This window comes from Rhinopithecus bieti, unplaced genomic scaffold, assembly GCF_001698545.2.
Source record: "Rhinopithecus bieti isolate Rb0 unplaced genomic scaffold, ASM169854v2 scaffold_115, whole genome shotgun sequence".
Taxonomy (NCBI): domain Eukaryota; kingdom Metazoa; phylum Chordata; class Mammalia; order Primates; family Cercopithecidae; genus Rhinopithecus; species Rhinopithecus bieti.
Window position 1 is genome coordinate 9,829 of NW_016803181.1, and position 9,955 is coordinate 19,783.

The following is a 9,955-nucleotide window of genomic DNA, read 5'->3' on the forward strand; positions in this document are numbered from 1 at the left end:
CCTCCCACCGACACCCCCCCTACCCTGAACTCCCTTTGCACAACAAAGGGCTTCTCGCCAAACCTGCTTCCTCTCCCTGCAGCAAATCTCCAAAATGATGGAGCTGGCCAGAGAGAAACAGGCGGCAGAGCTGAAGGCCCTGAAGGAGATGGCGGAGATGTACGACTGCCTCCCTCCCACACCTGCCTCACCTCCCAGCAAGGGCTCGGCCGCCCAAAACAGCTCCTTCATGCCTGTCTCTCTGCAGCGACACCAAAGAGATGAAGAAAAAGCTGGAGACCAAGAGACTGGAGCAGATCCAGGGCATGACCAAAGTCACCACAGATAAGATGGCCCAGGAGAGGTGAGCCCTGGAGGGGAGGCCCAGGGCTGGGCAGACCCCACTTCAGGTGGAAAGGGGCCTCTCTACAAGTGGATCCTGACTCACTTCCCAAAGATTCACCTGTCCCCTGGTTCTCCAAAAAGCGGATCCCACCTGTCACCTTTGATCAGAGTGTCCTCCTCAGACAAAACACGGAGGCGGACACTACAGGGGCAGAGCCCTGGAGGCAGCCGAGCCTGCAGGGAGGGAGCTGAGGCCTTGGGACCGCAGCCTGTCCACTGTAGTGTCACTGTTTCCCACGGAAGCCTTAAAGGACAGCGGGTTTTGGTGGGGAAATGGTTCCCTCAGAGGGCCCCATGACTCCCAGTGGCCCCTACATACTCCTTGGGTCCCCACGCCTGCCCCCAGCTGCTTCCTGCCCTATGTTGGATTTCTCATTTGCCTGCACCCTGCGTAGACTGCATGTTACCCCACTCTCCCTAGGGCTTTTCTCCCTTTTCTAAAACTCCAATTACACCAACAGGTTGAAGAGAGAGATTAACAACTCCCACATCCAGGAAGTGGTGCAGGTGATCAAGCAGGTGTGTAAGGGCTGTGTTCTTCCTAAACACACACACACACACACACAATCTCTCTTCACGAGTGGGAAGGGGTGGCCCCAGGCCCTGACTTTGCCCTTAGGAGATGCACTGTCCAGCACTGTCCATGCAGCTGGGGTGGAAGGGGACATCCTGGGGTTCTGGCCTGTGTATGGAGGTTGGGGTACCAGCCTGAAGGGGTCTGTCTCTGGCCAGTTCTCATGTGTGGAAATGGTATGGGCTAACGCCCGTATCAGGGCCAGGGAGGCTGGGACTGGCAAGGGTCGGGGGATGAAGAGCGAGTGAGGAGGCTTCCTGAGGTGCCAAGGAGTTAGAAGAGAGAATGGACCTGAAGCTCCCCTGGGGATTAACCACAGAACAGAGCTGCCACCTACTGGGTCCTGACCTGTGCCAGGCACTCTGCCAGGTGCCTCACATGAGCTGTCTTGTATAATCTTTTACAGTCCAGTGAGACAGGTGCTGCTATCCTTATCTTACAAATTTAAAAAACTACCTAAATGTTAAGGAATTTGCCCAAGGTCTTACAACTAGTTAGCTGGGATTACAGCTGGATTCTGACCCAGCTTGCCCGTCTGTGCTGTCCTGATTCTCTGCCATCCACTCCCACCCAGATGACAGAGAACTTGGAGAAGCACCAGGAGAAGCTGGAAGAGAAGCAGGCTGCTTGCCTGGAACAGATACGGGAGATGGAAAAGCAGGTAACAGGTTCACTACTGGGGCCCCCAGCAGAACTGAATGGGTTCTGGGGTGTAAAGGGGCCCTGCCCCAGGGAGCTGCCGGTCAGAGGGCAGGGAAGGGGCCATCATCCTTCACTGTGGGGTCCCGAGGCCCTTTCAAATGAGGCAGCTCTGCAGATCTCTGCCTGGCTGGGATCCCTTTCTTGACAGGCTCCTGATGGGCTCCACCACTCCCCCACCCCGCCTCTCACCCCAGTCTCCTAGGAGCTCCGAACATGGATATTGGGCATCTCCTTTTCCCACTGTCCAGGGAGCGAGGGTGGACAGGGGGCCCTCCTGAGCCAGGCAGGGGTCCTTGCTGTCTCCACAGTTCCAGAAGGAGGCGCTGGCAGAGTATGAGGCCAGGATGAAGGGTCTGGAGGCAGAGGTGAAGGAGTCGGTGAGGGCCTGCTTCAGGACCTGCTTTCCCTCTGAGACCAAGGACAAGCCTGAGAGGGACTGCGAGTGCCCCTCAGAGCTGTGTGAGCGGGACCCAGTCATAGCAAAGGCAGATGCCCAGGAGAGCCGCCTTTGATGCCCCCATCCCAGTGGGATATTTAGCAAGGATGTTCAGCCCCTTCTCTGGGATGTGGCTCTATTCCCCCAGGAAAAAGGAGCCCCGGCCTTCTGAGGCTGTGGGAAGCTATGGCTGCCTTGGACGCTGCAGCCCCCTCCTCAACAGCCAGGCCAGAGGCCGAGACAGGACTTAGGCACCCTCACAGCAGGGCCTCTCTGGGGCCTAGAAGTCTTCTCAAGCTGACTTCCTACCCCCACATCTCTAGATAAGTGTCATATATTTGTTGAAGGCAAAAGACTATGGACTGGGAGGCAGAAAGTGGGGTCCTGGCCCCGCTCTGCCTTTTCTATTGAGCAACCAGTGGTACCCCACTCTGGGCTCAGTTTCCTCACCTGGAGGGTTGGACCCACCCACCTGGAACCTCCACTCTAGCCCCAAACCCTCCTGCCCCAATGTTAGCAGCTCTGCCAGGCTTCCAGGCCCCATCAGGCCTGCCCTGAGTTGGCCTTGTCCACTCCTTGAGGCAGAGCCTGGCACTACCTCACAGCTCCCTGGGGACGGCCACTCCCCGGCTGAGGGCCCTCCCCTCCCCTCTGCCTGTCCAGAACCAGAGGCTGAAATGGAAAAGCTGCCTCCACCCTGCTTGGCTGAGTCACGAGGGGCAGTGGCCTCTCGGGTGCTCTTCTACCCTGAACCTGGCTCGCCCCTCTTCCTAGGCCTGGGGGCAGACTCTTCCTAGCATGTACCCCTCTCAGGCTGCCTGCCTGACGTCGGCATCATTTGCTCTCCTGAATTTATGAGGTTTATTTATTTTTCTCCTTCCTGCTCTTATTAAAGAACCTCATCCCAGTGTTTCCTGCTTAAGCTTGGTCTCTATTCTACAGGTAGGAAATGGGGAGCAGGGTAGTGGAGTGCCCCTGAAATGAAACAGGCTGGGGAAAAAAATTCTCTTGGGAGCTGAACCCAGGGTGAGGTCCTGTCCAGAGTCCAGTGAAACGGCCCTGCCTCTGGGCTTGAAGAGGATTCATTTCCCCTTCTGCTGGCCCTGATGCCACGATCACTGGAAAATTATGTCACCCCTCTTTGCCCCACACAGATGTGGCCCTTCATTGTTTCCACTCTCAGGGTTGGAGCAGAAGAGCTGAGTACAAAGATGTCCCCTATTTTGGGGGAACTCCAAACTTTTAGGCAATCTAGGCCCCTTTAGGAAGACAGAGTGGTTGGATGCTCAGGCCCCTATGGCAGCTTTGGTTGACCTCAAAACTTGTTGTAGAGGGGCTGGTGGGCAGCCACTCACTGCACCGATGACATGATCCCATATCCCAAATAGGGATAGGCACTGTCTTAGGAGAGGCAGAGGGGGTTGATTCTGGGAAGAGGTTGTCTTCTTATTAGAGTTACAGCAGATGCCATTAGCTGTGAGCACCTGTTCCTCTGGAAGGTAAACAGGTCCTCCTGCCCCCACCCTGCCATCCCATCCCTCTGGGAGTCTGACCTCTGGGATTCTACCAGGCCCTGGCTGTAGGGTGAGGTGAGGGGGCCTGATCATTTACTGGACTAAGGCCTAGCATTGATCAGCCTGCTCGCTACATCACTACAGACTGGATACACTGGGGCAGACCACCTACACCCCAGGGCAGTGCCCTATGTTCAACCTTTCTGCCAGGCACTGGGGTGTAAAGGTGAGGATTCAGGCCTAGAGGAACTCACTGACCCAGGCATGTACATGTGGGCCAGAGCCAGAGCTCAGTGGAGCCCACTGGGCAGCCCCCAGATTTTGCTGATGACTGTTCAGAAGAAGGAAAAGCTGCCTTCCCCTCGCCTCTGGGCCAGGTCATGCAGAGTCTCTGGGCTCCCAGTTTGGAGCTGGGTAGCCCAGGAATGGGGAAGGCGATGCAATTCTGCCCCTGGAGACGCCTCTGCAGAGCAGACTGGGGCCTTCCCATGTGGCCAGGCCTGGATACCCGCCTCCCTGCTTTCCTCCCAAAAAGGCAAGGTGCCCCTTGGGCAAATGCCATCTCTGGGCCTTGGAGATGAATTAGTCTCTTGCTGCAGGGGATGTACAGAGGAAGAGCTGATGCCCTCCCTTGGGGTACTGGGGCAGGTGAAGGACACCTGGGTTCCATCACTGCTATGTATCTATGGGACTGGGGCAAGGCTCTCTTTCACCCCTCATGCCTCAGTTTCATCTTTTGCACAAAGAGAAGGGTCTCTACCCTTTTCCCAATCCCATTGCTGACTCAGACTCAAGTCCCCTGCTGACTCACCCCACCCCCTGCATCCCCTGAGCAGCCCTCGGGATCTCCCAGACACGTGCACCAGGCCCAACCCTGCCAAGCTGGTGCAACGTGACAGTGTGAGGGGGCTGGTGACACTTGAGGAAAGAAGGGGCCCAGAAAGGAGGCAGTTGCAGACACAGTGACAGACCACACTGAGGCATCTTGGGGAGGGAGCCCTTTTGCCAGCCTGAGGCCTGCTGGGGGGACAGGCCCAGCCGGTGGGATGGGAGGGGAGAAGAGGGGAGGTGAGTATGACGTGTCTGCCTGCCCCCTGCCTGCCTGGGCTCCATCTCCTGTCAGCCTTCAGCTCCCTAAGCGACAGCTTCTAATTCCGGCTGTTGGTGCCTCTGTGCTCTGCAGCAAAGTCTCAGCTTTTTTTCAGCTTTGCTGTTTCTTTTCTGTTCAGAACATACTGAGCCCACAGGGAAGTCAGAGCAAAGGCTCCAGGGCTCGAGACCTGGCACCACCACCCCCTTCCTGCCATGGGAACCAACTGCTCCTTCCAAAGGGTACCCAGCACAGCACTTTCTGCCCCAACTCTTCTTCTCTGGAACTGTCTCAATCTGCCACGGGGAACAGGGACAGAAATGAAGCTCAGTTGTCTCAGGGAGGGGGGCTCTTCAGGACCAAGAAAGTGCCCATTCGGGGTTTCTACTGTTTCTCTCCTCCACCTGGGGGTGCGAGTCATGGCTCATCAGGCTGGCGGGCCACACGCAGGTCCCAGGGTTGCTCCCGCCTCTGACCTTGGAAATAGAAGGGAAGAAAGCAATTTCCCTCACACTGCTGAAAAGAGAAGTTGAGTCATAAAGGGAAGAAAAGCCTTTCTTCTGCTGAGTAAAGAAGGAGAGCATTCCTGCCCAGTTATCGGGGGTGGAGAGTCTGTACCCATTCCTGGGGCCACCCCAGAAGGGGGCCCTAGCTCTGGGGGCGGGAGCAGCTTTGAGGGTTGCACTCTAAATAACTATGCAGTTCTAGAAAAAACAAAACAAAACAAAAAAAATTGAAATAACTATGCAGCTCTTTCCCTGACACTCTCTAACTTGTTCTCGTGTAAAGCAGGCAAGGCTGGTATTTATCAGTCTCATTTTGCAGCTGAGAATATGCAGGCTTGGAGCCACAATGCTAGTAAATGCCTTTAAGCTGGGACTTAACGCTGATGTCAGATCTGTGGCCTTTCTATGACACCAGGAAAGAAAACTGGCAGAGCCCTGACCAAAGGCTTAACAAACGCAAAAAGAGAAAAGGGGGGCTTCATAGTGGGTGCAGGTACACATCACATGCTCCTCACGTGACAGAGGGGAGTGGGAGCCTCTGCTCCACGGCCTGGGCGCCAAATTCAAGATAGACATCACTGGAGCCTGGGAGCTGGAGAGAGGCAAGGGGCTCAGGGTGCAGGGCCATGAGCCCACTTGCCACGCCCATCTATGCCCAGTACCTTTCCCCAGGCATCTCCTACTGCAAAGCTGAGGAGATGAGCTTTGCTCATCTGAGCTCATCTGCTCAGGCTGAGAACACCATCATTCTTTCCTTATTTCCCGTCTCTGATAGGAAGGGACCCCTTAAAGCAGCCCTCAATAGTGTCCCCTGAAGGTTTATCCTGCTTCCAAGTCTTTGCCTCCAGAACCCGTTTGGAATTACTTCCTTTTTTTTTTTTTTTTTTTTTTGAGACAGAGTCTCGCTGTGTCACCCAGGCTGGAGTGCAGTAGTGTGATCTTGGCTCACTGCAACCTCCGCCTTCCAGGTTCAAGCGATTCTCCTGCCTCAGCCTCCCAAGTAGCTGGGACTGCAGGCGCGTGCCACCACGCCCAGGTAATTTTTGTATTTTTAGTAGAGACGGGGTTTCACCATGTTGGCCAGGATGGTCTCCATCCCTTGAACTCGTGATCCGCCCGTCTTGGCCTCCCAAAGTGTTGGGATTACAAGCGTGAGCCACTGCGCCCGGCCTGGGATTCCTTCCTTGGAAATAGCCCAGATCCCGCACATCCTCGAAGTCCCATCTTTAGAAGGCCCCAGAGCCCTCTCCTCCCCACAACTCCATCTTTTCATCCAAGGACTGTGTTGGTAGGTATTTAGCAGATGTATTCAGCCCTCAGATGACAACGTCCACTTTTTAAGTCCCAGTGTTGTCTTCTTAAGAGGGGGAACGTCTCGCATCCAGAACCGAGCTTCTGCCTCTCTCTTACCGCTGCCGGCAACAAAATGTGCGGCTCATGAAAAGTCTCAGTCAATTCTGCAGCTGATACCTGCTTCACTCCTTTACAAATATCCATTCCAACCCTACTCACTCCCCCCCCACCACCCACACCCGGGCTCTGATGCGCCCTAACTCCGCTCCGCCCAGGCTTGTGTATCATCCCCCTCCTCCAGGACCGAGGGGGACCTGCTGGCCGGAGGGAGAGGAGATGCAGTGGTTTCTCTAAGCATCTTACAGCAAATGGAACTTGTGCTCGCCTCCTGTCCTTAGGGGCCAGCCCGTGGTCAGAGCCAGAACCCTGTGGCCTGGGGGTTGTTTTGTGCTCAAGGGAGAAGCGAGGGGCAGGCAACCTCGCGTGGGTCCCTAGCTCTTTCCAGGGTGGCGGCGCCAGGGAACTCCTAACATGCCCGCGGCACTCCCGGGTCCTAAGGAGCCCCTTCCTGGTTTGGGCGTCTACACTCTGCCCGCTCGGCAGCCACCGGGAGTTGACACGCGGGTGCGTTGTCGGGGTTGGAGACGTCTGAAATTGGAGAGTGCACTCGGCCCCCACCTCTCGTTCCACGGAGCGTGTGCGGGAGGAACAATTGTGTGTGAGTGCGTGATTCTCTGCACTTCGAGTAGCAGTTTCCAGCCAGGCTGAGCGCCCCCAACCCGCGGCACGTATACCCCCTCCCCCAAGTTACTCCTCATCCGCCTTTCGCTGCCACCCCTAGCTCGCGCGTGGTCCAGTTCTGCGCTCATGGGGTCCCATTTCCTTTCACCCTGGACTGCTGGGGGCAGCTCTCAGTCTTCCCCGACGAGCCCGAGCTCCCGCCAGTTTCTAAGGAGCCGAGGGCACGGACTCGGGTGGGGGCGGAGGGCGGGGAGAGAAGACTGCAACTTTGGGATTGGCCCGGTCGGGTGCATGTGGCCCCGGCGAGCAGCCCCGCCCCGCCCCGCAACCGCCGCCGCATTCCCAGCGGAGCGCGGAGGAGGAGCCGCTCCCCGACTTCGTGGGCCACGAAGGGGTGGGGGTCAGGAGCGGTCTCCCCCGCCCCGTCCGTCTCTGCCCTGACGGGGCAGTCGGCTTCCAGGGCAGCCATTGCCATGGAGACCCCCAAGGCTATAAAGTCAGGTATCTAGGCGGGCGGCAGCTCCCACGCCGCCGAGCCCCCCAAGAAAGGAGCAAGCGCCCCGGCGTGGCCCGGCCCCCGCGAGAGGGGAGGAGGCGGAGGAACGGCGCCAGCAGCTTGAGGAGCGGCGCGCCCCGCCAGGGCTGGAGGCAGGCGTGCACGGCGGGCGCCACCGTCGCTGCGGGGGAGCGGGGGCTGCCCTGGGTGCGGGTGAGTGGCACGGCTCCAAACCACGAGGACTGAGGGGCGCCGGACACGGGGAAAGCGGCGGGAGAGCCGGGAGAGGGTCGAGCCTCGGCTGCCGACGTTTGGTGGCGGGCCAGGAGCGGAGCCCGGAGTAGCGAGCAATCAACACCTCCAGGCGGGAGGCCCGGGGAAGGAGCGGCGAGACGCCAGGCGTACGGCCCAGCAGCGGCGGGGCAGTCGGAGCCTCCGGGGCAGTCGGAGCCTCCGGGACACCGGAGTAGGAACCTCGGGACCGTCGGCTGCAGCCGCCCACGCGCGGAGGGAGAGGTATCAGAGCGCGGGCGGAGGCCGGTGCCCCGCGGGGCGCGAGAACAGGGGCGCCCCCGTGCGGAGGTGCCAGGCTGCCCGGGCGCGGCGGTCGGGGCCATGCTCAAACCCAAGGACCTGTGTCCCCGAGCGGGGACGCGCACCTTCCTGGAGGCCATGCAGGCGGGCAAAGTGCACTTGGCCCGCTTCGTGTTGGATGCGCTGGACCGCAGCATCATCGACTGCCGCGCGGAGCAGGGCCGTACGCCGCTCATGGTGGCCGTGGGGCTGCCGGACCCCGCTCTGCGCGCGCGCTTCGTGCGGCTGCTGCTTGAGCAGGGTGCTGCCGTGAACCTGCGGGACGAGCGCGGCCGCACCGCACTCAGCCTGGCGTGCGAGCGAGGCCACCTGGACGCCGTGCAGCTGCTGGTGCAGTTCAGTGGTGACCCCGAGGCGGCCGACTCTGCGGGCAACAGCCCGGTGATGTGGGCGGCGGCCTGCGGCCACGGGGCAGTGCTCGAGTTCCTGGTGCGGTCCTTCCGCCGCCTAGGCCTGCGCCTCGACCGCACCAACCGTGCGGGGCTCACCGCGCTGCAACTGGCTGCCTCCCGCGGCCATGGGACCTGTGTGCAGGCCCTCACCGGGCCCTGGGGCCGCGCTGCCGCCGCAGCCGCGGCCCGGGGCTCCAACTCCGATAGTCCCCCCTGGCGCCCCGACCCCCCCGCGCCCAGCCCCGAGCGTCGACACCCAGCCCCCGCCGCCTCCCGCGGCCTCTCCTGGCGGCTTTGCGCGAGCGCGCGGCCCGGCTCGCCTCGGGCCCCATGGCGCGGGCGCTGGCGGCAAGAATTCGGGCCGGCACCGGGCGCAGGGCAGTGAACGGCCCGAGCTGGGCCGGAGCATGAGCCTGGCGCTGGGTGCGGTGACCGAGGAGGAGGCGGCCCGCCTGCGGGCTGGGGCCCTGATGGCCCTACCAAACTCGCCCCAGTCTTCGGGGACTGGGCGGTGGCGCTCACAGGAGGTGCTGGAGGGAGCGGCCCCAACCTTAGTGCAAGCACCCATTGGCCTCAGCCCCCATCCGGAGGGCGGCCCCGGCTCCGGCCGCCTGGGTTTGCGCCGACGCTCCACAGCCCCAGATATCCCCAGCCTGGTCGGGGAGGCGCCAGGGCCCGAGAGTGGCCCGGAGTTAGAGGCCAACGCTCTGCCTGTCTCGGTGCCTGGGCCGAACCCTTGGCAGGCGGGCACCGAGGCTGTGGTGCTGCGTGCTCAACGGTAAACGGCGCCAAGGCCCGAGGCCTGCTTCCCCCACCCTCCCGTTTCTACTCCACTGGTATTTCTTCCTTATAGGTCCCTCACCTTTTCGGCAGCCGCCCCCCGCAGCCCATTTTGGAACCTGCCTCCCTGCCAAGGCGAGACCTCCACCAGCCCTAAGGGACCTCCATCTTTTTTGTGTTCCTCGGTATTCCCGGCCTAGGTCTAGAGGTGTCGATTGACTGGTTCCGTAGGCTACAGCCAGGAAGGTGGATTCCCCCTCCCCAGCCCTCAGGTTCAGTCCTGGGTCTGCCTAGCCACCTGTCGCTCCTCTCCGGCCCCCTCCCCTCGCTGGGTTTCCTAACACCCGGGCAGCCAGGCAAATAGAAGGGTCCACCTTGGAGAATCAAGACCCAGCCTCCCCACTCTCTGCCTACTGATGCTGAGAATAATCCCACAAACTACCAAAGTCTCCT

At 60.1% G+C, this 9,955-nt stretch overlaps 2 protein-coding genes across 3 annotated transcripts in view; both read left to right on the forward strand.

Moving 5' to 3' along the window:
- The window catches only part of PLCB2 (phospholipase C beta 2), a 12,304-nt gene extending 9,298 nt beyond the window's left edge, over positions 1 to 3,006 (forward strand). For both annotated transcript variants that reach the window (XM_017867870.1, XM_017867880.1), the window contains exons 20-24: positions 83 to 159; positions 248 to 343; positions 846 to 903; positions 1,533 to 1,619; positions 1,969 to 3,006. In XM_017867870.1, the coding sequence (XP_017723359.1) occupies positions 83 to 159; positions 248 to 343; positions 846 to 903; positions 1,533 to 1,619; positions 1,969 to 2,172 (522 nt within the window). In that variant the 3' untranslated portion in view covers positions 2,173 to 3,006. The remainder of the gene's footprint in view (positions 1 to 82; positions 160 to 247; positions 344 to 845; positions 904 to 1,532; positions 1,620 to 1,968) is intronic.
- A 5,345-nt stretch (positions 3,007 to 8,351) lies between these two features.
- On the forward strand, positions 8,352 to 9,504 carry ANKRD63 (ankyrin repeat domain 63). Its single transcript, XM_017867855.1, is given in 3 exon segments — positions 8,352 to 8,973; positions 8,976 to 9,011; positions 9,014 to 9,504. Coding segments are annotated over 3 exon segments (1,149 nt in total).
- The last annotated feature ends 451 nt before the right edge of the window (positions 9,505 to 9,955 follow it).